General features: G+C 47.8%; 9 protein-coding genes across 9 annotated transcripts; 3 read left to right on the top strand and 6 right to left on the bottom strand.

Annotated features, from left to right (window-relative positions):
* Positions 1–631: 631 nt before the first annotated feature.
* ACHE_20295A (lipase ROG1 family protein) lies at positions 632–2028 on the top strand (the record flags this gene model as incomplete). The annotated part of the gene is made up of 2 exons (XM_043284582.1): positions 632–684; positions 759–2028. 2 exons carry the CDS (start codon positions 632–634, stop codon positions 2026–2028), a joined length of 1323 nt encoding a protein of 440 aa, XP_043133359.1.
* A 4749-nt stretch (positions 2029–6777) lies between these two features.
* ACHE_20294S (uncharacterized protein) lies at positions 6778–7608 on the bottom strand (the record flags this gene model as incomplete). Its single annotated transcript, XM_043284581.1, has 1 exon — positions 6778–7608. One exon carries the CDS (start codon positions 7606–7608, stop codon positions 6778–6780), a length of 831 nt encoding a protein of 276 aa, XP_043133358.1.
* Positions 7609–9519: 1911 nt separating this feature from the next.
* ACHE_20293S (uncharacterized protein) lies at positions 9520–9735 on the bottom strand (the record flags this gene model as incomplete). The annotated part of the gene is made up of 1 exon (XM_043284580.1): positions 9520–9735. The coding sequence occupies one exon, from the start codon at positions 9733–9735 to the stop codon at positions 9520–9522; it is 216 nt and encodes a 71-aa protein (XP_043133357.1).
* Positions 9736–10678: 943 nt separating this feature from the next.
* Positions 10679–12613, bottom strand: ACHE_20292S (uncharacterized protein; the record flags this gene model as incomplete). Its single annotated transcript, XM_043284579.1, has 1 exon — positions 10679–12613. The coding sequence occupies one exon, from the start codon at positions 12611–12613 to the stop codon at positions 10679–10681; it is 1935 nt and encodes a 644-aa protein (XP_043133356.1).
* Positions 12614–14563: 1950 nt separating this feature from the next.
* Positions 14564–14888, bottom strand: PMP3 (YqaE/Pmp3 family membrane protein; the record flags this gene model as incomplete). Its single annotated transcript, XM_043284578.1, has 2 exons — positions 14564–14744; positions 14872–14888. The coding sequence occupies 2 exons, from the start codon at positions 14886–14888 to the stop codon at positions 14564–14566; spliced, it is 198 nt and encodes a 65-aa protein (XP_043133355.1).
* Positions 14889–16021: 1133 nt separating this feature from the next.
* Positions 16022–17707, top strand: ACHE_20290A (uncharacterized protein; the record flags this gene model as incomplete). The annotated part of the gene is made up of 2 exons (XM_043284577.1): positions 16022–16231; positions 16295–17707. 2 exons carry the CDS (start codon positions 16022–16024, stop codon positions 17705–17707), a joined length of 1623 nt encoding a protein of 540 aa, XP_043133354.1.
* A 357-nt stretch (positions 17708–18064) lies between these two features.
* VMA3 (H(+)-transporting V0 sector ATPase subunit c) lies at positions 18065–18986 on the top strand (the record flags this gene model as incomplete). Its single annotated transcript, XM_043284576.1, has 6 exons — positions 18065–18081; positions 18192–18204; positions 18362–18491; positions 18550–18706; positions 18763–18866; positions 18922–18986. 6 exons carry the CDS (start codon positions 18065–18067, stop codon positions 18984–18986), a joined length of 486 nt encoding a protein of 161 aa, XP_043133353.1.
* An 843-nt stretch (positions 18987–19829) lies between these two features.
* On the bottom strand, positions 19830–20988 carry ACHE_20288S (mitochondrial 37S ribosomal protein mS38; the record flags this gene model as incomplete). The annotated part of the gene is made up of 2 exons (XM_043284574.1): positions 19830–20512; positions 20574–20988. 2 exons carry the CDS (start codon positions 20986–20988, stop codon positions 19830–19832), a joined length of 1098 nt encoding a protein of 365 aa, XP_043133352.1.
* Positions 20989–21907: 919 nt separating this feature from the next.
* ACHE_20287S (guanine nucleotide-binding protein subunit alpha) lies at positions 21908–23202 on the bottom strand (the record flags this gene model as incomplete). Its single annotated transcript, XM_043284573.1, has 5 exons — positions 21908–22249; positions 22303–22561; positions 22618–22781; positions 22835–23019; positions 23073–23202. The coding sequence occupies 5 exons, from the start codon at positions 23200–23202 to the stop codon at positions 21908–21910; spliced, it is 1080 nt and encodes a 359-aa protein (XP_043133351.1).
* Between the last annotated feature and the right edge of the window lie 2189 nt (positions 23203–25391).

Raw genomic sequence — 25391 nt, 5'->3', positions numbered from 1 at the left:
AAAAATACACATTGTATCATAAAATACAGCGTAATTAATAGTAAATTGATAATCAGGTTAGTTATAACACTTTGCATATTAGGCCACAACGTCAGGAAGCTTCATTCGGCTGCCATATGCTATGTCAGTCCTATAAGATAAAGTCTTTAATCACCTGAGCAAAACAAATGACACAACCACATAAAATATAAGACTAAAGAAAGCAAACCATCCGCCCGGTTTGGTTCAGGTTGTGGAGTAGCTTTGACGCCTTAGGATTACGATGTTGCATGTCGTGCCATATTTCTTTTTGGTAATCGGGATAAGGACGAAACATATTGCTTCCTTTTCTGTAGCGACACTCGCTCAGGGCCAGCGTTATTCGTGTTGGCGGTTGTATGATCAAAGAGAAAAGAAGAGAACGAGAGCGACTACATCTAAATCGGGAAAGCCCCCCAGATTCACTGCAAATAATGCCTCATGCCTTATCTTAAGACAAACACGCCAAGCAGCTTATCTTTAGGTTGCAGCAATAGAGCAAGATAAGGGCACACTAGCCTCAGGCTCATAAAGATGCAACGAGGGGCTCAATTGAAATTTTTATTCACTTTCCTGCAAAGCAAAAAAGTCCCTGCAACCGATCTATTCTGGAATGGCCTCAACGAATGCGTCTTCCGCCGACCATCTTTGCGTGCTCGTCCACGGGTATGTCCGCCAAGCTTCCCGCCCCTGATGACTAAGAATACGGGGTGATTGACGTTCTGGAATGAGATGAAAAGGCTATGGGGGAATCCAATGCATCTCGACTACGTGGCTGCATCGCTGAGGGAAAGATACGGTGATCGTTTGCATATTCTTGCTGCTGAGCGGAATGCCGGAAACTTTACCTACGACGGTATCGAGCTGGGTGGTGAGCGATTAGCGCACGAGGTCGAGGATACATTGGAGGCGCTGGCAGGACAAGGACATACGATCAAGAAGCTGAGTGTCGTGGGTTATTCGCTGGGAGGTTTGGTGGCCCGATATGCGTTAGGACTGCTCCATGCACGCGGATGGCTGGATAAGCTGGAACCTGTCAATTTCACGACGTTCGTGACGCCGCACGTCGGCGTGCGCACTCCGTTGAAGGGCATACAGAACCATATCTGGAATGTGCTGGGGGCGCGCACTGTCTCTATGTCTGGAAGACAGCTGTTTATGATCGATTCGTTCCGGGAGACGGGTAAGCCCTTGCTCAGCATTCTGGCTGACCCTGAGAGTATCTTCATCAAAGCGCTCGCGAGATTCAAGCATCGCTCTGTCTACGCAAATATCGTCAATGACCGGTCTGCTGTATTCTACACGACGGGAATCTCCAAGTTCGACCCGTTCCCTGACGTGGAGACTACCAATTTCAACTACGCCAAAGGCTATGAGCCGGTCGTCGTTGATTCAAACGTATACACCCTTCCTCTGGAGGTCAAAGAACCGAACCCTCTTGATTCCCACGCATGGCGCAAAATGATGAGAATCATCGCCAACCTCCCATTCTGGTTTTTCCTTCTCTTCTTTGTCCCCGTAGGCTCGTTCATTTTCCTCCTGAACGCCGTCGTACAAACTGTCCGCAGCCGCCAACGCATCCGTCTCCATGAGCAAGGGAAAACAGGAGTCTTCTTCGGAAGCTACCGTGTTCCACTACTAGTTCAGGACGTCCAGAATGCCGTCGAAGATGTCTTCGAGAACGTCAATTCTAGCCAAGACCCTGAATATCTCTCCCCAACTAACGAACGGGACATTGAGCTCCCCAAAGACGAGCGCGCACTCCCACCATCATCATCCCAAGCACCAGAAATTGTATACAATGGACTAAGATACCCCGTCCTGGCCCTCACATCCGCCCAATTCGCCATCATCGACTCGCTCAATGCCGTCGGATTCCGTAGATACCCCGTCTACATCCACAAGCACCGGCACAGCCACGCAGCGATCATTGTACGAATGCCAAAGAAAGGATTTGAAGAGGGTAGGGTTGTCATCAAGCATTGGCTCGACAATGAGTTTGTGGTCTGATTAACCAAGACAGACGATAAAACACTTTGTATATTGATCATTCTCTTTCCTCTCCTGTACATATCAACAATGCAAATGCTCAATATGTTTCTCCATAGATTCTATGGCAACGAAGTAGAGCGATAGTGGTTTGCGAAGTGTCCTTGGTGCGAACCGAGAAAGTCTTATGAAGCCGTGGAATCGTGGAGATAAGAAGAGCTCTTCCAACTTCGAGGAAAGGATACCCCAACGCCCGGTCATGATGTTGCTCAGCAACAACAAGGAAGTACCCAAGTCTTTTTATCGGACGACCAGCCGTCCTCCACTTATACCCTAGTGATGCGGAGGGTCCAAAGTCGCAATCCTCTTCATTTCCATCTAGGTTGTGTGCGATAGCGTTGGTAGCTCGGATGTGTAGTAGCATCGTCCCGTATCCCCGGCGTAGCGCGTCTCGAGGATTGGTGTCAATCCTCTTTCCCGTAGCTTTCGAGAGTCGTTGGGCGTGGATCGCAGGTGTTGAGGGTGGGCGTTTCGTTGTATGGAGTGTAAAGGAGCTTGGATGCTCTAAAGATCGAAGAATTGATGGTTGACCAATGCCATCAGTAGCATATTAGAAGTGAATGGAAGAGGGAGAGCTCGTTCCAAGCAGGGCCCTTGAAGGAAGGTATTTTATCGAGAGTCACCTCCAACGGTCGTGTATATCGGTGGCGTCGTAGACCAAAAGCACCAGCTCTATCTATCTGCGTCAGTCAACTTCTAGACTTTCTATTCTCATCCTCAGTAAGCATCCCATGCCTCACGTGGCATCTGTTTGGTTGAAGTGAGCCAGTAGATAGTTAATTGAGGGAAAACTGCTGGGTGGAAAGGTGTCCAGTGACCTAAAACACAGCCTTTTTCAGCAGTGGTGAGTAACTGGAATAAAACACCATGTCAAGAAGGACTGTGTAGAGATAGAATACGTGGCGAGCAGAGTCAAGATCTTACAATTTAGGACAAAACCAAGTCAAGAGAATGAAGCTGTACTTTCATTATCATGTAATAACACAACGACAATCCGATTCCTTCCTCACATTATTTCCCACACCGCTGCACCGCAAGAGCCGGGATCTCTCACTGCTTAGAGACGTACGCGGTGACCGGGGTCAAAGAGTCTACAGTTGTTGAAGGCCAACAGAATTGGACTGAAATGAATCAAGCTGGACTTTCATGACTAGTAATGCAGACTGACCCCGATTGATTCTAACAACCACTCCAGCTGACTCTGGCTCAACAACAACAGGCCCTTTCCCTCACAGTATCTCTTGCTACTACACGACACAAGCTTCGCGAATGTTTGCTGTCTTCGTGACAATGATATTGCTGCAGGTCATCATCAGCCAAAGCCTTTATCTGTCAAGCTTCAGGGTACAACTTACGCGCTCCCAGATGTTTATCGCCGTAAGATAAATAAGGTTGACGGCAAGAGAGAAATAAGCGATCTCCGCAACAAGGCACAACACCCTCTGCTGACATTGAAGGGGCCACTTGCAAGCGACGCCGACGTGGTAGACTTCTTGAATTTCCAGGGCGTAGCTAAGAAAGACACCCATAACAAGCACCCAATAAATCTTGGGGGGCGCAAAAGTGGCGAATAGGAACACGATGGTGGAGTAGGTAAACACGTTTAGGATAGAGAGCAACGCGATGGTGCTATTTGGCGAGAGAGGGTTCATCATCGTGAAGTAATTGAGCTTGAGAAAATGAAGATCCAGGATGAAGATTAAGATGGAGCTCGACGGATTAAAGAAAGGAGAGAATATGGAGGAGATGGTTGACAGAAAGAGGAAGGAACTCCGGTGTCATTTATAACGTACTGTAAGTGCTGAATAATACATACAGGGCTGCTTGCAGCACAGGAGAACCAGGTATGTATTCTGCGAGTATAGAACGCAAAATACGATGAAGCAGCTTTGATCGAGAAATGGGATACTTGGTCTTTTTAATTGGTATGTAGAAACTGTAGGGCTACAATTACATTCTGTATAAGAGCGTTGGCGATCTCTCGCGCTTAGGAAGCTCAAGTGCTGTACAGAGTCTCTCTGTAAGCCTATCAATTGATTGGGAATACAAGGGACTAATACGGAAAACCCTTTTTCTAAGGGACCTTGCAGAGACAAGATATGTGGCAAATGAAGTCTTAATCTCAAGCAGAGTGAATATCAGAGAAATAACATTATCATTGCTACAAACGCAGTCCATCACCGATTGCTCTTTTGATGATTTCACCACAATTTCGACCCCTTGATGACAGTCCACAACCCTCCTACTTCTCTGCTTGACGCATCAGAATATCCTCCCAAGAAAAAGCCGCCGTCACCTATTCAAAGTCGCCCAATGGTTCCGTCCGTCTCGTGAACCAATTGTGATCGTCGTAGCCAAAGCACCTATTATACTCCGTCAGCACGAGCAACCCCAAAAGCACCTCAATCCATATGAACAACTCGCATGTTCAAATTCTTCCCATCTCCCTCCGAAAGATAATCCACACAGCAAACAAAAACGAAAAAGTCTGAATAGCAGTGCATACCACGAGCTTCTTATGCGCAGTCGCCCAACCGAACTCTGTGGCACCGTTGTAGACCTCGACAAGATCCAAAGCATCTAATACCAGGACCCAGAGAGCCATGACCAAGGCGGGTCTGGGGGGATGAGTCTCGCAAAGAACCAGACGATAATGCTTGCGAGAACGACGTCTGATGCCGTGGATAGAGCGAGATCTTCGTTGGATGGGAGGGGCATGATGGTGATGATGATGGTAGGAGGTTTGGTTTGATGATGATTGATGGTATGGAAGGTTGGTGTTGATGGAGTTGATGAGTTAGTTGTGGTTGAAGATGAGAGATTTGCGAAGATGAAGAAAGATAGTTTGTGATAGAAAGAAGTTGAGAAGAGATACTCGAAGATGTATATGCTGAATAATACAGGGTTGGGGCTGGTGATATTTGAATTCTGCGCCACTGTAGATGGAAAGACATATGGCTATTACGACTCTATGTGGATCACATCAGAGAGTTAGAGGTACTGTCATTTCTAGGAATAGAGCCACAGCATAGGGGAAAAAGCCACATTCTCATTAATGACTAGCCACAAATGTAGAACACATCGACAAATATCGTAGGCATCAACGCAATCCAGGGTATACTCGCCCAGGAGCCAGAGAACTGCCATTATGGCAAATATGGGACGGGTACATTTGTAAAGGCCCAGAATATGGCATTTTGGATGGCGGCGTCGACTAGGAGGATGTAGAGGGAGACTAAGTGGTTCCAGAGGAACATTTCAGTATGTTGTGGTATTGTACTGTGGTGATAGTTTAGAGGGAGAGGGAGAGAATAAGGGGAAGAGAGCGTGCGTGTTTGGGAAGAGATAAAAGGGCGTTTGCAGGAATTGGTTTGGTTGTTGGCGTGCAGTGAAGGGTGTATGTGCTGAATAATACGCAACCCTCAGACTCAACGTGTTGTATGCCAGATACAGAAATAAGAGAGAGAAAAAAAAAAAAAAGACCGTTGGAAATTGGGTTTATCTTTCGATTCGATATGTAGCACAAATAAGGCTATAGCGAGTTAGATTTTGGTATATCTAAGCTCATAGTTGACCTGTAGTTCAGCACCATAGTCCAAGTATGCGGTGCCCATGGAATCTGAGAGACTCATTAACGACCAGGTATGACAGATCTTCTGGGGATCTTCATAAAAGCACCCATAATCTCTTTAGAATGTGCTCCTATTGTTTGCAAGATACATGATATGCTATTTTGTACCAAGAACACGCATCTGGCATACATTATGATGAGGAATCATATCCCCTCCCACGTCTACTCCAATAAACAACTCCCAACCACCCAGCAAACAAGTAACCTCCATCACAACACCCACCCTCTCCAAATCCACATCCAAGCTCCCACCCCCATCCATCCCAGCAGCTCACATAATGTGCCAGAAACCAAACCGCCACGCTCACGCTGGATACCGGATGAATCCATTTCGCAAGGGACCAGACTATCCCTGTTGAGATTGTGGCGCTAATGGTTGTTGTCCAGGCGAGGGTGTTGATGTCGTTGATGTTGTTGTTGGGGGAGAGGAGCGTCGTGAGAAAACTTCTTGCTTCGAGATATGTAAGCAGAAGATTGGTGGAAATTGAAGTTAGTGGGATGACGATGTAGGTTGAACTGTAGTGGAAAATGAAGAGACTTCGTCCATCCGCATGGTTCGCGAATAAATCGGCCTATGTACGGGGTACATCGCACACCGGGGGTTCAACCGACATCTACCATAAGAGGCATGAGCTTTTCAATCATTACCATTCGTGACGCAAAGTCACGATTTTATAAGATGCTGAATAAGACGCAAGGATTTACTGCTGATCCTGGGCCTTGGAACCCCACTGCGGAGTGATTCGTCAGGTACAACTGTATACAAGGGGCAGGTGTCTAAGGCAGGAGTATATACCGATTGGTTGGTATTTAATTAAGTATATGTATGGATTTATTGTCACTACTCTATGGATTATCTTGGTACATCACTCCAAGCACTCATAAGCAAAAAGAACGAATCAAGAAAGCAATGTCATATATCATAAAGAAATGGCATGGTATTTATCGGACAGTCCGGGTGCCAAATGCGCCTCAATCGGGGAATCTCGTGCAATCGTATATACCAAAATTGTATATGTATGTGTATAATTAACCGGAAAAAAAAAAGGGAAGGAAAGAAGGTAAAAAGGAGCAAGAGCTTAGTTGCGAAGACAAGCCGACTCCGAGTCAATACCGGAATCCACATCATCAATCTCACCCTTACTCCTAGCCTGCTCCCGCTCCACGGCATACTTAACCGCCTCGAGAACATTCTCACAAGTATGCCCGGGCTGATATTTCGGCGTAGCACCATCCTGGAAGACACCCGTCTTCACAAGAAGCGATACCCACTCGGCCTCGCTGACGTCGTTGAATTCGTTGGTACCACGCACATCCGACTCGGGTGTATCCCCGACGAAGTAAACGGTGCGCGGGGGCTTGTTAATGTCGTGGGTATCCTTTCGCCACTGTTGCAGCAGACGCATGGCGAAGTGGTACGTGCCTAGTTGCGGTTTTCCAAACGCAATGGTCGACAATTCCCGTCCCGTGATGGCCTTGTAAACAGCCTCGAGAGATGCCCGGAGGGCACCCATCCCGAGACGGCAGTGTTCGTGCGAGGTAGCCCAGACGACGTCGGTGTGGGAGAAGAACACAGGGGGGCCCTCGTTGCCGGTTTCCGAGCGAGTGCCTAAGTGGCCATTTACACTCATCAGACAGTCAAGAATAATCTGTTGGTCACCAGCCCAATCCCGGCTATCAGCGAAAACAAAGACAGCCTCGATCCTGGTGTTTTTCAAGTCTCGAAACCGTGAGTTTTTGTACTCGTCATCGGTTAACCGGCGGAATGGTGTAGTGTCGTCTTTAGTCTTGATGATATCCCCGGGGGTGATCACGTCCTTGAACCCGTATCCCTCTGCAACCACTCGACACTTTTCTCCCTCGCCACCGACGACCAGCACGGTGTGGTATTTATCGGCCATCTCACGCATTGGGGTGTGGCCACAGATGAATTGGCCAGGGGAGATATCCAATTGCAGTTGTTTGCTGAGATCGAGGCATCGTTCTTCTTCGGTCTTGCCACCGCCGTTGGTCACGAAGATATACGGTCTATAGAAAATCAGCACGAATCAACTTGAATGGCAAGGCAGCAAGAACATACACCTGTCACGGCGCTCTACTAGGATGATGGAACGTCCAACTCATGGGTTCTACCTAGGTAGCTATCGACGAGAATAATCAACATGAGGAAGGAAGAAAGGAGGTAACGCCATATTTATCAACAAAGCAATAAAGCAAACAACCACACCTCACGTGATAATCAACCAACGTGACCAGGCCGTCACATTACCCCCCGGCTTCAATAGGCATTGTCCTCAATGTCATGGTCAACCCACAGGTAAGAAAACATGAGAAGGCAACAATACATGAGACACTTGAAAAAGAAAAACACATGAACATGTCCAAACATCTCCAAAAATCAATCATCGAGATCATTAAGGTCATCAAGACGGTTTGCCTCTAACCTTGCAATCATCTGCTGGTTCCATATTTTATTGGATTCCTTGTGTGCCTTCATGGAACAATCCTTCACCCAATGATCAGAGGAGCCACATCTCACACAGGATCCTTGTTGTCGTCGTCTGTTCCTTTCATCTAGGGAGGTGGACGCTGCTGACAGGGAGTTGATATTGATGACGCTGAGGTCCATAGGATCAGACTTGGTGTGAGAGCCAGATTGGTGTGATTGAGAGTGGGAAACATTGGTGGAATTTGAGCTGAAAGAATGACTTCCCAATTGTTGAACCACACGAAGGAAATCAGTGTATGATTTTGGAAGATTCAACTGCTGGTTGAGACGTCCTCGGAGAGTAGGATTGAGGCCTTTCCTGAACGCTGAAATCTTGGTGACATCAGGCCAATCTTTGCCCTTTGCCTCATAAAGAATCCTCTCAAACTTGGCGATGTAGGCTGCCACAGATTCACCACTATCCTGCTTTAGGACTAGTAGATAATCTTCAGCTTCTTGAACCTTGTTGGGGTTGTCATAAACCAGAGATAGTTGATCAAGGATGGTGTTGTAATCCCAGGTGTTGGTGTCTTCTGCATAAGATAACTGGGGAAGAACTAGAGCTTGGACTTTGCTTTCCAGATTCAGATAGACATAGTAGAACTGAGCCACTGCATCACCAATAGCTGGAGCATCAATCCTAAGCTTAGCCTTCATCGAAGCAAGCCAGGTATCAAACTTCAAAGATTGGCCATTGAATTTCTCGGGATCAGGGAGGCATGGCTTTGGTCGTTGAAGTGGTTTGGGTTCATTTTTGACGGATTCGATTTCATTCTGGAGGGCGCGGATCGTAGAAGAAAATTCGTTTCGGAGTTCTTGAAAGGGGTCCATGATCTTTAAGAAAGGGATCGTGAGCTTGAATCTTGAAAAACTTAAGTCTTGAGAACTTGAAGGGGTGCCAGCATAGTCGCAACCACTGGACTTCTTGAAAGTTGAACTTGAATATGCCAACAACAGAAGTTTCAGTCCTGAGCTCTAGAAACTTAACTGAAGCAGCGCTTGACTTGACTTGAGGATGAACTTGAGGATGGAAACTTGAATGGAGACACTGTTATAGCCTGGCCAGCTCCCGAACTGCGGCACCAGCGAATCCCTTGAAGGGAGAAGCCTTTGGTATTTCTCTCCCTAAGGTATAAAAGGAGGATGTTGATTATTATGTCACGGCGCTCTACTAGGATGATGGAACGTCCAACTCATGGGTTCTACCTAGGTAGCTATCGACGAGAATAATCAACATGAGGAAGGAAGAAAGGAGGTAACGCCATATTTATCAACAAAGCAATAAAGCAAACAACCACACCTCACGTGATAATCAACCAACGTGACCAGGCCGTCACAACACCTTGATCGAATACGGGTTGTCCCCGTTAATGTATCTCAATGCATCAATGGCCTCCGGGATGGCCTGGCCTCCTCTCAGAAGCACTCCGTCGATATCGAAAGCGAAAGCGAAGTTATCAGAGACCGTAGCAGGTCTATCTGAGACGAGCGAGACGCGATCTGCATTCTCGTGGTTCTCGACGTATTGTTGCGCCATGTGTCCCACCATGTTGTATATGTGTATATGTATATGTCTGGGTGTCTAAAGAGGTGTGAAGAGAAAAAGAAAACGAGTCGCCAAACTTGTCTAGTTCAATTTTCTGGGGAAAAGAGAGAAGATGGGGGGGAAGGCTCGCCGAAAAGTCGGGCCGGCGCTTTTCGTACAGCCCCGAAACGTCGGCGGGTGGCCAGTTCATTCTTTTCTTCTTGTCTTTTTCTTGGAACTGACAAATCACGCAAAAGTTGGAGTCTTGATGTGGGTCTGAAAAAGCGGGCCCAAAGAGCTGGCTCGGCCTGCAATTGGAGATTACCAAATACAATGCTTGGTATGATATCAGGTTAGTGATCTGCAGTAGTATTGAATGATAGATATCTATTCAAAACTGGTAGATAGCATCATTGCTCTGCGAGAATGCTCTACTCTGAACGCGATTACTGATGTAGAAGACTTGTTATCGATAACCCCCATGCGATCATGCCCAAATCGTATCCCTCTGATTGGTCGGAATGTTCCACAAACTTTGAGCTAGAATGGGTCTCCGCACCAATGGGATGACGGCAGGTGGATCTGCCTCGGTAACGGTTTAGTGCATTGGCGTTCCATTTTTAGTCAGTATGCATGCAGTGCTCGTATTCAATGTCAGTGCTGGCTGAGGGGTATGTGATTGAAGGTGTAGACAGACTGTCACTTGTAGTGAATATATTCTTCTATGGATATACTGAAGCACCATGGAGGACAGAAGTGTATGCAGAAGAATTGGGTGGCAAGAATAAGATTCTGGGTGTACCATGATAGCCCACCTGCAATCCGGTTTCTGATGTCACCCAGGGACTATCGGCGATCACATTATATCAGTGTCCCTAATCATTCAACCAAACCGGAAATAAAACAATAATAATAATAATATACAAGAAGCCGTAAATGTCATAACTCTTATATCTTGTAACTTCATTTATTCCACCCGTAATATCAAATCCGCACCCTCCCTCGACGGCGTCAAATTACGCTCCAACAGCGACTGCCTCTTGGCGGGTTTACGAGTGATCGTCTTTTCAACGGGAGGCATGGAAGTACCAACCGACAATGACGTTGGAGTAGTCATAGCACTACTACCCGCAGTAGTGACTTGCGTTAGGGAATTCCGACTAGGTTCATTCCAATAATCGTCGGGCGAATAAGGAGAACTCATAACGGGAGTGTTGACCTCACGGGACTTGCCGCGGCGGATTTCAACGCGCTTGATATCATGCTGGCGGACGATGCGTGGTCTGGAGACGACTTCACATGTTGGGTCGAGATTGGGGGTTTGGGGAGAAGGATGGTAGAAGCGCTGTTGCGGACTCCCCGTGGAGTACCCTATCCGGTCCTGCGGACTAGGGTTGGAGAGGCTGCGTGCTGGGGTTCTGCTTTCTTCGCGTACGGGGGTGAGTGGTTTGAAGATACCTGAGTGGCGGAATATTCGGGGTGATTCAAGACTGCGAAAGTCGAAGCCGGTGTTGCTCCAGCTTTCGGTTGATGGGCTGGGGTATGAACGACGGTTTGCAATGCGGGCTGGCGGTCGGGGTTGGTTGGTATCGTAGTCTTGCCAGTTGGAATAGTAATCATCGTAGTCGTCATCCGACATCGATGACTGTGAGCAACGCCCTGGTGTTGCTGCTATGAAAGAAGATGGTCTGGCTTCAGGCTGGAGGTAAGTCGGCTTCAACAGACTATCTTGAGTCCGTTTGGGTGGTAGGTGATCCTGCGATCCGAAGCCATACATCATGGCTCGGGGGTTGGCTGGTAATCCAGCGATTGGCCGTTTACTATTCATTGGCCTGGGCCCCAGCGGGCCAGAAAAGTTAGGGTACCCATTGAACGGATGATCCTTGGGCCGTGGCACATCTTCTTCGAACATGGTAATCGCATCGCTGTTCGCTCTCGAGGGTCTTGGACGATCCCAATTCAAGGGCTCGGGCAACAGCTCAGGTTTCTCCGGTAACAACTGATCAGATCGTGTTCGTTGAGTCGCAGGAACATTCCGCGGCGTGTCTACTTCATCAAACACAAATGGAGGGAACGCATGTGCAGTCCGGTCTGGGTCCTCACCAAGCCCACCTCCCCCATCATGATGATAATCATCGTCCACATCCGTCACAACAACGGCCGGATTCGAATTCGAATTTGCAGGTCTTGGCCCCGGCAAAAACGGCGACATCAACCTCGAAGTCTCCGTAGTCGGGATCTGATCCGGGGACTTTGGCGGAGGTCGCGGACGGTAGCTGTTAGGGCCGGGAGTCGGCAGTCGAGGACGTGGAGTGTCGAAATCTGGAGGTTCTGTCATTCTCCCCCCAATTTCGAAGTAATGCGCATCGTCTGCTTCTTTGCGCTTGCGTCGCATTTTCCGCCACCAGAAGAATATAGCGATTCCGATGAGGAAAGATCCCGATAGCCCTGAGGCAAGTGACACACCCACCACTCCCCCCGCGCTGAGCGAATTGGAATCTTGATCTTCATCTCCGTTGGCCTCTGGTGTGGTACTTGGAGACTGAGACTGCGACTCCGTAGCACCACTCGTAGCAGAAGCAACCCCCTCCAACCCAGTCGTCGACACCGGACTCTGGAACGTCGTAAGAACAGGTGAAGTCACAGACGTCTCGAACCCCGAAGCCGTCGTCCCCGAGGCCGATATTGTCGGTGTCGTCGTATCACCAGACACCGCACTAGACGTCACCCCTGGCACCAGCGTAGCAATAATAGAAGCATGTGTCTTAGAGACAGCGCCCTTTACCCCGTCGCAGATTTTATAAACATCGTTTCCGGATTCAGCCACCACATCGTCCGAGCAATAGCTCAGAATGCATTGTAAAATGCCTTCGCCTAATGTATACCCGTTATCTGTCTTCATTTTGCAAAAACAGTCTGTGTTGGATCGGTTTGGACATTCGCTCGTCGGGAATTGCGATTCTAAGAAGCGTTCGGCGCAGGAGAAAGCACAATCAGGAACAGTCCTCGCGAGAGAAAAGTTAGGCGCGCTGGAGACGAAATCTAGTAAAAGAAATAGTACGAGGATAAGAACGGTCGTAGATATTCGAATCTGTGTCAAGCAGAGTAACATATTGAGCCGATATCTTTAGAGCCCATAGTTCAAATTGGAAGAGAAAGAACACAGAGAGAAAGAGAGAAGAGAGTGCTCTCTCCATGTGAGCCCGGATCGAATTAAGATATCAACCATTTTTTATCAGATGTAGTAGAACATCCTTAAAATAGTCTGTAGACTGTCTTTGAGTGGTTGGCTCAGCCTTAGATGCAGGGTAGGTAGGGCGCTACGCTGGACTCTGGAGAGGGCGCTTAAGTCGCGGTGTTTGGGTCATTGGTTCAGGGCTGTTGGCTTTGTTTGTATGTTGTTGGTTGAAGGATTGTTATTATTAACTTTTTTGGAATAAAGGTTTTAAAGTGGGCTATAAAAGGACTCGGAGAGACATGTCTAGCTTCAACGTGGGGATGAAAGATTGATCTACGCAAGCTTCCACACTGAAACAGCTTCGAATATTCTATAGTTTGCAGCAACCCTTCCAAACATTTGCTTTATAATCCCATTTTCTATACTCAAACAAACATGTCTTGTAACCATTGTCGCAGCAGTCGCATGACTTGATAGAATCCAGACCGCTCATCCGACTATATCAAATTTGGACCAGCAAACATGGAAAAGCTCGGAAACCAATGCGGTTATTCCAGTCACCAACGGAAGACACTAGAAGAAATAATCTCATGCCAGACTCAGCTGCAATTTTGCTGATCAGCATTTTTCAAATCATTGTCGCAACGTCTGTGATCCAGATCCCTCAAGAAAAGCGACCACGATGATTTGTGGCGTTCGTTCCAGTTCAAAGTAAACATTGTAAGCATCTCAGACGTAGTTTGCAATCTTAACGTGTTATAGATATCGAATTGAATCCAGGCGCCTAATATATAGCAGAACAAATAACACTGGGATCATCGCAGCGCCAAAAAAGAAAGAATAGTATCTGCTCCATAACCGAGTCAACGAGCTAAAATACTGCCTCCGTTAGCGCTGCGGTAGAACCAGTAGGGAATGATTGACAGCATGATAATAATAGACCTGGAGACGGTGATGCTGTCAAAAGCAAATACGCGCCATGTTGGCGCCGAGGCTGCAGATGATGATGTCAGATCAGGTGATGTGTTTCGAAACGCATAAGGCTTGTGGCTTGAAAACCTCGCTGGTTCTAGACGCGGACACGGGAAATATGTATGTGCGTGTGCTATGGACTCTACTATTGGACTGGGCAAAGTCTATTTGCGATGGGTTGACATCGCCGCCATATCGATGCACACCGTCTGAAAACCGCATGTAGATAGATATATTGCAATTTTTTGCAGGAATTAAAGCCTTGCCATTGCCATCAATCATTAAACTAAGCATTGACAACGATAAACAGGGTAATAAAAGGCCCAGTATCGCAACAAACGGGCTGGTATCATCCGTAACGAGAAAAACAGAAAAGATCCTAAAGACATGAAAACAAATCCGAGCCAAATCATAAACCAGAAGAGAAAGGAAATAAGAAGATTCCGCCGCCGTTTAGATCGGGCTTCGAAGTAAGCGGGGGCCGCATATTAGGCTGCCACGGTCTCGGTCGGATCTTCTCGGAACCTCGCTGACAACACCATTCCCATCCAAAACACCATGAGATAATTATTAGGCGGTAGGAGTAGATGGTTTGTGAAACCCGATGGTGATATCGCGGTTGCGCCGAACGGAATCACACGAGGCGGCGGGGAGAGCTAGGCATTCTCTAGTATTTAAAGATGATGTAACTGTTAAGTCGCGTTAGCGATGCTGGAGCAAAGATTTTCGGAGAGGGAATAACACGTACATCGCGTGGATGATACCAGGGATCCAACCCAGGATGGTCAAACAGATGTTGATCAAGAAGTCCGCGCCGCATCCTTTCTCCAGGAAGACACCCAGAGGGGGCAGGATGATGGCGAAGATGATCTTGCAGATGTCACTGTACAAGCGTTACATTAGCATGCAGACTTATAAAAAAAATCGGTTGCATAAACGAGGAACTCAGCTCCAATTATCCAGCGACGGCGGATGAGCTGATAGAGCAGGGATAAAAAGAGACGACTTACGAAGCAGTGAAAGGCATTTTGGCGATGAATGTAAAGAGATCAGATGAGAATCAAGAAGATTTGGTATGTTATTGAGTAAATCAAGGAGGCTTTGAGACGAAAGACAGTGCGCCAAGCGAAAATAGAGAGTAAGAGAAAGAATCAGGAGAGATGGACGGGAGAGCAGCGACGGACTTCTTAAATATGGAGACCGGCCGTGCGACTCTTGGAGAGGGGGGCAGAAAGGGAGTGGCCGGTCATGCTGGCGTAGGGCCACGGCACGATACCTACTACATTGGGCAGGCGGAGAGTCGCAAGGCTTATTCATCGCGTCCCTAGCGGACCCCGTACGTCATAGGGTCACCCGCCAGCTGTGGCTGTAGGGAAAGCTGATTGGCTGGGTCCCTGCTGGGGTAACGTTAGATTTTCCGCCTGCCTAGAAGAGATCTTCATTGACTCGGACCCTCTCTGTGTACTGTGTACGCACGAGGTCGCTGTTCTTCATTTCTTGCCCGTTGCGTCATCTTGAGTCCATGAGTAGTTCAGTTGATCTTAGTTTACAGGGTTTGCCCTGTAGAGAGCTTGTGGCAGTGAATTAAATGGTATTTGACTGCCTTGGAAGCTCATACAGAGTTCTATTTTTCTGGTTGCCTGGAAATGCTTGGCACGGTGAATGGAACTAGCGTCACATAATTGTGCATAGCTCCATCCAGCCTTACGAGTGGCTTCAAAGAGGCTGCATGTTTCTAATTTTGCGAATCCGCCTGACAGCATGCCTGTTTTGCTACAAGTTAGATGTTCTCAATCTTGGATCATTCTTCCAACGTCTAGATCATATTTGGAAACCGGGATATCTCTTCTCTGGCCTCAGCATTCTCAACCTGTGGCATTGTTCCGACAGAGTACTCAATGTACTCGATATGCCTTAAAAAAAACTCATTTATTCTTCAAGACCAGGTGAGAGTCATGCCATACGCTAAGCCACAGTAGTGTCATTCTTCGATATATGTACTTCGTAGATAATCTGACCTCACCGCCTTCCCGATTAGGAGCGAAAAATGGACATCAACAAGCAACATCATCGTGATGCATACGGCATTTTTCAGTACTCAGGACAATTTCGCTCAGGACCGGCCAGCTTTCCAGCGCAATTGCTGTCCTCCATGCTTTCATGTCCATGATACCCGGGTGCGTCCCGATCTCAATGCCAGCACGTCTGACCTTCCAGTCGAAGCCGCTTCGACTGTCGTTCAGAAAAACGAGCTGGCTTTGCCCCCGAAGTCCTCTGCCAGCACAAAGATGGTATACAGCGCAGGCGACGTCTACTCGTGAGGCTCGATCATTTGCCTACACGTGGCTTACGAAGACGCCAGACGAGATTGTAAGGCTTTTTTTCTTTCTTACCCACTCGGCTGCGGTACGCTGACCATATCGATTTCAAAAGGTCCCAGATGATGTGCTCGCGACTATTCCCCCAATTCCAGCCTCGGTCGCTGAGTCAGGCCATATTCCAATTCTCCTCGTCACCCCCAGTTTTGCTCCATGGATTGACCCCGCAAGCCCTTTCCTGGAACAGTGTGTGAACAAATTCCTCAGTAATACTCCGAACGTTCGCTCTCTCAACCCACTCCATGCGATTGCGGCTATTATTGATAAACTGCCGGATGTCCGTGGACAACCCGGGGATGCGTTGATTAGCAGCAATGGTCAAGCTCAGTCTGACTCTGAGGGCGTCTCCCTGTTATTCGTGAAAGCGGAAAACGTCCAAGGGAAGGCAGCCGAGAGTCGTCGTATCAGGAGCTCGGGAACTGAGGAGCCAGCTCTTCTATTCTCGGTCAATACTAATGCGCCGGACAGGCCGGCTCATGAGGTCGGATTACGTCTCGCTAACACAATATTTATCAATGGCAACGAAAACACGCTCTTCGGTATGCGATGGTCTTATAATGCCACATCCAGTCGATTTGCATTGGATCAGTATCTTGATTTTTCCAACTGTGTCATTACATCTCCCGCGAACTCCGTTCACAATGCCTTCCGATTCCCATTATATCCGGTTAGCCGCAGAAGAAAGGTCATTTCCGGCATGGGCAACATTTTGCGCCAGGTAGCGAAATCCGCTGATGACGACCAATCGAATGTTCCAATGCCTGCTTCGTCCGAGTTGGAGAGGGAACTGCCCCGTTACATTGAGGAGCATGGCATTATCGATCAGAGAGTCTCTGTTTGGGCTCTAGTTGAAACACCTGACATGAATGTGCCGATTGAAACCAGCTTTTTGCAGGATCGTTTATCGCATTCTCTTCGGGCAGGTGGTAAACTACACCATGTCATGAGTGGTGGAGGTGGCTGGGGAAAGAAACAAGGCCTCTTATCACTCGACCCAGAAATCAGCTTTTTAGAAGCAACAATCCGCGAGGAGCTTTTGACGATCGACCAACTGTTCGAGCCTCGCGCGGAAAGTGCAGACCCTATCCTTGGTTTGCCGCCATTTTTGAGCAAGGGTTTTGGGGATGACCTGTCGACCCTTTCTCAAACGGCCAAGCCAGGTGACTACGTCCAGTTCTTCGTGGCAGTACAGCCAAGTGACGTCCATGATAAGCGCCCTGACATTGCGAAGCCCCAGGAAGGGTCCATTTCATGCCAGTTCGGGATCGTGACCGGAATTCCCGAAGTACAAACGATTGACGGACAGCAGAAGGACTTGGTTGTTCTCCCCAATTACTTTGGAGCACTGTCTGAAAAAGCGATTACCTATCAGCAGCCCATCTTGGACGTCCAAGCAAACGAACAAGTTTTCGAATCAGGCACTAAGCTCAATGTACCTGGGTGCCGGGTGGAGTTGACTCTTGCGTGAGCATGAGCGCGAAATGATGCATTTTGTGCGAGTACGATGTTCTACGATAAATGTACAAGTAGCCTGTTTCAATGAATCATTCTTCTTACTAGACTATTGTAGTTTTCATTTGCGGCTGGAGCTGATAGCTGACGACGCCAAGCTCGAATCACGTGGTTGCGCAGGCGGTGGTTGAGCCGTCCCGAAGCCACCAGCGTGTTCGCCTTCAACCTCACCTCCGTTTCGCACTGCAAGCAGCCTTCGCATCCATCGCAACGCTAGTCCTTGAGGCCTTTCTCCTCTGAATTAAGATATTACTCTACTCTTCCAAGCTTTTTCTATATTCATCGACGTTTATCGCGTCAATTTAGCGTCAAAATGGCCACAGAACTCTGGTACGTAACCTTGGATTAACTCCTTTACCTCTGGCATCCTAGCCCGTGAGACCATGTTTATTCGCTCTGGCGCGTGAATAACCCGATGCTAATTTCTTCTCTTTCAATAGCCCTGTCTATGCGGTGAGTAGTTACTATTTCCCCCGGTTTTCTACCTACGCCCGGAGCTCTTATCGTTATGACACGGACATCGGCTCCATCGATTCCCATCCCCAACGCATCGAATGGCATCATTCCTCCTCAAATAAAACATGTTGTCGCTAATACTTGACGAATCTAGCCCTTCTTCGGTGCGCTGGGTTGCTCCTCCGCTATCATCTTCACCTGCTTCGGAGCCGCCTATGGTACCGCCAAGGCTGGTGTCGGTGTTTGTGGAATGGCTGTCCTCAGACCTGACCTGATTGTCAAGAGTACGTCGAACTGCTAGAATAAATGTGGCGGTGGTGATTTTGTCAGCTAATTTAATAGACATCGTCCCCATTGTCATGGCTGGTATCATTGGTATCTACGGGTTGGTCGTTTCGGTCTTGATTGCCAACGATTTGGGTCAGAAGATTCCGTTGTACACTGGATTCATTCAGCTCGGAGCTGGTCTCGCTGTCGGTCTCGCTGGTATGGCAGCTGGGTAAGTGATTCTACATTCGGAAATTTTGCTGTGACTCCGTACTAATTGTTGTGCAGTTTTGCCATTGGTATTGTCGGTGATGCAGGTGTCCGCGGAACAGCTCAGCAGCCCAGACTCTATGTCGGAATGATTCTGATTCTCATTTTCGCTGAAGTCTTGGGTTAGTTACCAAGTTTACGTCATCTTCAAAATGTTCCAACTGACACTCGTGACAGGTCTGTACGGTCTGATTGTCGCCCTTCTGATGAACTCCCGATCGAGAATCGATGCCACCTGCTAAACAGACTCACGGTCTCCTCCCCGGTGAACGAACAGCGTCAAGCAAAACTCTAGACATCCATCCTTGATGTCCAGAGACTCACTAGTTCCCCGGTTATACGACATCGTTACCACCAATGTAGTCCTTTGCTGTTCCCCGCATTTCCTCTGGAGAGGATTGGGCCCCTGAGCACTAGGACTGAAAGGAGTTTGGATAAAGGTGCTTTCTCGTTTTGCTTGCCCACTGTTTTAAACCCTTCCTATAAAATGGACAAGGTTTTCTCTCTTATAATTTGAATGTGCGAATGCTTGGGACTGAAAGTAACTCGCTGTAGATTAGGATGTGTTGTGGTTTGTCTTCTGTCCTTTGTCTTTTGACTTGTTTGCTGCTAGATACATCATTGCATGCCCTGTTTCAACGTCGAAATGTACTTTACGGGTTATTGTCTGTTTCGGTTTTTGCTTTGAACATCGCCTTTTAGTCATTGAATTGATAGCCTGTTTACTCTTAAACTCAACATTGGAGATACTCGACTCAAGGATCATCACCACAGCAGCATAAATCTCCGAAAATATCTAATGCAATGTTCTTCATTCATAATGATAGTTTGTAGCAGAGGATTTATCTAGATAGACAGGAAGAAGAGATGATAGATGCTTGAGTTATGAGATGAAAAAAAAAGTGATAAAACAACCATGAACAAGAAAAGCAAAGGAAATGGTCAACAATTGTGATTTCGTACCACCATGGGATATCTAGATGTCAACAAAAACATCCGAGACGTTAAAATAAGAACTGAGAAAAACGGATGTATAAGGTACAAAGAGAAGAGCCAAAGAGAAGAGCCAAAGAGAAACGAGAAGTTTAAGCCTTGTCAAGCTTCCGTCTCAGGGTTCTTGTGTTCCGCAGAAGCTTCTTGTATTTGTGCTTCTTCATCTTGGCCTTTCGTCGTCTCTTAGTGCTGATGGCGTGCATCGTGCGGTTGTTGCGCAGACGCTCGATGTAGGTCGTCCCCTTGCTTTGAGGAACGTCGATGAATTCCTCATGCTCCGTGGCGCCGGGGGCGTCCATGTCCTGCGTTCGGACGAACGGGGTGGTGTGAGCCTCGTAGGTCTTGCGGCCGGTGGCGTCCGTGGACTCGTGGATGGTCAGGACAGTCGAGTAGGAGTTTTCCTGAGACGATTCCAATTGGCGCGCGTTGGCGACTTCCTTGGCCTCGTCGAAGGGCATTGGCGGCGGGGGAGGGTGGAATGCGCGGAGGCGCTTGGCGAGCTCGTCGACGGAGAGCTTGATGTCGGACATATTCATGGAGTCGTACGGCTGCACGTCAACCTCTAGGTGTCTGCCAAGGTCGTCGTGCTCGGCCGCGGTATTCTCCATCGACTGGACGGCGGAGGACAGTGTGAGCATCACATCTTCCTGCTCAGCCTTGGCCGATTTCTTCGAGGAAAAGATCGCGTCGAAGGCCTCCTGGTTCGAGGACGGCGGAACTGTCGTAGAAACGGAGATGGGACGGTGGATCGAGAAGAACGACGCTACATGCACGTCTATGCGCTCGTTAGCAGGTTTTTCTTTGTCTCTTTTTCTTTTGCATCGCAAATCACTCACCATGCGGCTGCTGATACTGCGTCGACGGCACACTTGGCAACTTCGAAAACGCCGCATCGTGCTGCTGCTGCTGAGCAGACCGCTGCTCCTTCCCTGCCCTCCGACTCCTCCTCCCCTCCCGCTTACTCTCCCCAGTACCACCATTCACGCCCTTCGCAGGCGTCTGCCCCGACGAAGGACCCGACGCATCAAACCCATCACTAGGTTTCGACGACGAAGATGAATATCGACGCTGACGGACATACTGTGGCATCAATCCGCCGTTGCTATTGTTGGTGGTCATGTTGTTCGAGGTGGTGCTTGCAGCAGCGCTAGCACCGGCCGCTGCACCGGCTGCGCCGGCTGCTGTGCGGGCAATGCCGGAGATTGGCACGATGGGTGTCCATGCCGCCCGACGTAATGAGGACGACAGCATTTTGTGTTGGAGTTGCGCCCAGGATTGCTGGGAGAAACAACCAGGTGGTGTGGTTGGAAGAAGTCAGATTCGGGTCGGAAGAGGCGAATTCGAGGCGGACCGGAATCGGGGTCATGATCATGCGGGTATTATGTAAGCGGGTCACGATGAGCGTCACATCATCCTACATAAAGAAACGGAGATGTGCTAGGGATTTTTGATATAGATAAATGGTTATTGGTGGGAATTGTCGTCTCATGGCAATTGAGTTGTATACTCATGGTTGTTCAGAGCAGCTGATACCGCCACCTCCAGACACTTTTAGATGCGGAAACATATATTTGGACAGCAAGACTATGGATGCTAATTATCTCAACGTTCAAGACCAATACTACACTAACAAATGCTGAGAAACCAATAAATATCACATATTAGACACTACCTGAGCGGAGGACGGAAAAGAAATACACCCCAAAAGAAAAATGGTATACAGGTATCGAGACAGTAGCAAAGAGACAGTGACATAGGCAAACGAGCAATGGATAAGAGTCGTTAGGCCTGAAAGGCAGTAGTAAAGAAAAAAAAAAAAAGGAAAGAAGGAAAGAAAGGTATCGCCTGTATCCCAAAGAAAGAAAGATTATCACCAAGTCAGAGTATATACCCAGGCATAGGCATAGGCCTTAATGCAAAAATGGTAGTAACGAGAATCAAGTAGTCCACACGGACGCCGCTATCAAGCGCTTCTGAAGAAAAAGAATCAAAGAAGAATGATATCAATCAAAATGCAAAGGGTGAAGAAAGAAGAGAAAGAAGTATAAGACGCTGAAATGCAATGCGAAGTGACAGACTTGGGAAGAAAACGAAATCCTGGTTCTCATGCCAGCGGAAAGCCTCATAAAATAAACGCCAGTCGCCCTGAGAAAAGATAGAGAGCAAAGGCTTAGAGTATCAGGGTATGAAGATTCTTCTGGATAATCATATCTTGAACTGAGTCCATAGTCGCCTTGAGCAATGTCGTGTCGGTGGCATTGGTGTAATGGATGTAGATTTCACGGTCAGGTATCCGGTTGATACCACGGAATCGATCGGCAAAGTACCTTGCGGCCGCATCAAAATCGCTGTTCGAGCCGGTAAAATCAGGGAAATGCTTGGCTACTGGCGACATTTCCAGTTTCCCCTTGAACAAGTCAATCTTGTTCAAGAAGAGGATGATGGGTTTTCGTTTGAACCACTCGCCATTGGCAAGCGACTCGAAAAGCATCATAGCCTCATGCATTTGATTCTATGCCCAGTTAGAAACATCATCAGATGATTTTGGAAAAGGGCAGTACTCACAGCACTCTGGTCTTCCACCAGACATTGGTCGTATCCAGACAATGCGACCATAAAAAGAAGACATTGAACACCTTCAAAGCAATGAATCCACTTCTTTCGCTCAGAACGTTGTCCACCAACGTCCATCATGCGGAAGTTCATTTGGCCCAATTCAAAGAGGGTTTCCGTGATACCAGTAGACCGCAGACGGGCCTGCAGCATATCTTGGTTGTCGGGTAACCACCCTGGCGTGAAAAGACGGTCAATTGAATCGAAGTAGCTAAAAACGAAGGTCAGCAATATGCTTCCAGGAAAAAGTGGTCGCCCGGAACTTACTAATGCAGATTGTCATGCAAAGCAAACTCATGTCCTCGTGCAACTGCTTTTTGGACTCCAGCATCATCCCACATAGATTTCATGGCGTCACGGATTGCCATGTCTGAGAACGCTTCTTCCGATCCCACATCAGGATCTGTGTTGTCGACGAGCTGGGCCAACGGCTAGGAAGAAGTCAGCCAGAGCGAACGAATTTCTGATGTTCTGTCCTACTGACCTTTGTCGAGTCATGCTCGAAGCTGATATGCTCTGCATCCATGATATCCAACAGGACCTTGAAGGCGATGATTAGATTGGCATAAATGACAGCGCGTGTTTGATGTCTTTCATCGTCCGGGAAGCCACCCGAATGAATGATGCGCATCTGCTTGATGATCGTGGACTTTCCAGATTCTCCCGCACCTATCATGGTCAATTAGTACGAGGACATAATGGCATATTTTGATGAAATGTACCAAGTAGAAGGATCTTGATTGTCCGGTCCATGGTTTTCTTATCACCCTTCAGAACCCTTTCTATCCTAGCATTTCGCTGCACCGCTTCCTTCTCCACAGGATCAGCAGTCTTGGAGCTCATACAACCCATTGTGAGCTGATAACCGCGTTGGCCAGATCTGAGGAAACGTTAGCAATTGATATCGCTGCGCAAGGGTGGGATGTCGAATTCGAGAAAATGGCACTGATGCTTGAGTGGATGAATCAGGTGATCTTGACGAATGCCAGTGACCACCTAAAAGAAAGGCTCAAAACATTTATCAACGGCTGTTTCACATACTGACCTAATTGGGACAAGGTTGGGTTGGTATGAACTCTGTTTCGCAAGCAGTGTGTCAGCTTAGACATGCCATTGACGGGACCTATCATTTCCCGAAAGTATATACAGAGTGTAGCAGGCAACATACAGGCGAGACTTAAGGATACTTGGATCAAGCGATTCAACAATCGAAAGGTGAACACGCTCCTGCCTTTGGTTGAGTCGCGAATAGCTCCGACGACTTCCGGGGACGATCAACTCCCAGGAATATATTCAACACTTTCTTTCTTTTTATACAAGACAGCACAGCTGAGTAGGTATGGTATAAAGAGTTTTCGATACCGGATCGAGGCGATGCGACGCGAAGTAAATCGACACTGGCCTGGAGAACGGAGAAGGAGAGGCGCGGGTTGTGATCAACGACGAGCGGAAGAAGGGGGGATACTCTTTTCGGTTCCCTCACAGATAATCGACGTCTTCGGGCGAGCGCAAGGTATTTTTTTTAGCCGGTGACACCTGTGTGGTTGACTGCAGCGCAAATCGAGGGTATTTGCAGCCAAGGATGGGGCGCGGATTGGAGGAAGAGGACGATTGCACTACCGCTGTCGAAGCGGATACCCTGAAGCAGTAGTCGATACGACAGGGATATGTCAAGATATAATTATAGCGAGAAGGTGAAGAAAACGAAGAAGAAGAAGAAGAAGAAGAAGAATAGAGAAGGTGAAGTAGGTCACCATGGAGTAGGAATAAAAAAAAAAAAGAAAAGAGAAGAAGAGAATAAGTGGAGGAGTGAAGAAGGCCGAGAAGAGCAGTAGCCCGACGGGGAAGTGAGAGAGTCGTACATCTCTCGGAGTCGTCCCACCCAAGTCCACCGGCGGGGGGGAGAAAAGATGCGATCGAGGCGAGATGTGGTATTATATGTTATCGTACTCTGTATTTTTTTGTCTTCTTGAATTGAGAGATTATTTTCTTATTTTCTTTCTTTTCTTTTTCCATTGTACACAAGTAGGCTACCAAAATCGGTGACATCTTCACGGATGATTGACTCGTACTCGGGTATGATGGTACAATCTCAGCCCAAAATACAAGCGCAGCCCTGACAGCCATTGGGTAATAATGGCATTCTTTTTCTCATTCTGGCCTGAATTGCTGCCCACTCATGCTGACAATCCCCAATTGGCGTGCAGTGATCGGCCGTTCTAGGTAGGAAATTGTCTTCAATAATCCCATTCTCCATTGCGGCCCACGAACTCTGTTGGCGGGAATCTTTGTTCAGCTGTGGATTGCAGGAATCGGATAATCTTCTGCTACCAGCATACTCTATTTTCTTACCGATACTAGTACAACAGTAGGGCAGGGAGATATTTCTGGTTCTACACACCTGACAAATTCCATTGTTCGCCGGCATCCAATCATTCGGCGTGGACAGGTAACCTTACAGAGAAGATCAGGAATTCACCCAGACATGGGCCAAACCTTACTTTCTGACAGTTGTTATTCTTTGTTCGACAATGAGATGTATCTATTCTTTTGCATATTGTACCTTTGTACTTGATATTCGCCATGAGTTATTCGCATACATACTCCGTACTTTACAGTAATCTGATACATGTACCTGTACATCTGCAGGTTTCTGGAAGCCGCGTGGGGGCCTCGGACTCGGGCTATCCGGCGTTCCGGTTTCAAGTTCTGCATCCGTCGCGCGCGCTAAACAAGGATATTACCGTATTATTACAGTACTTGTACATTGTACATGTCACAACAGAAGTTCAATAGCGCAGATGTGATATATACCAGGGATTGTAGGTACCACTCGATCTAATTTCATGCAGGAATTACCTGCAGGTGTGCACCCAGATAGGATGTATAGCGCTTCTACTATACTTGAACTCCTCCTCGTACAAGTATGCCCTCGTACAGACGTACATTACCGCGGGCCATCGTGTATGTTGCGCCATCAGGTCGTCCATGTGGCGCGACCAATCAGTTCTCAGTGAACGGGGTCGTTTTCATCAAGATCA

Source organism: Aspergillus chevalieri, chromosome 2 (assembly GCF_016861735.1).
Source record: "Aspergillus chevalieri M1 DNA, chromosome 2, nearly complete sequence".
NCBI lineage: Eukaryota > Fungi > Ascomycota > Eurotiomycetes > Eurotiales > Aspergillaceae > Aspergillus > Aspergillus chevalieri.
The sequence above is the reverse complement of the archived record's forward strand: the minus strand, read 5'-3'. Positions and strand labels throughout refer to the sequence as shown.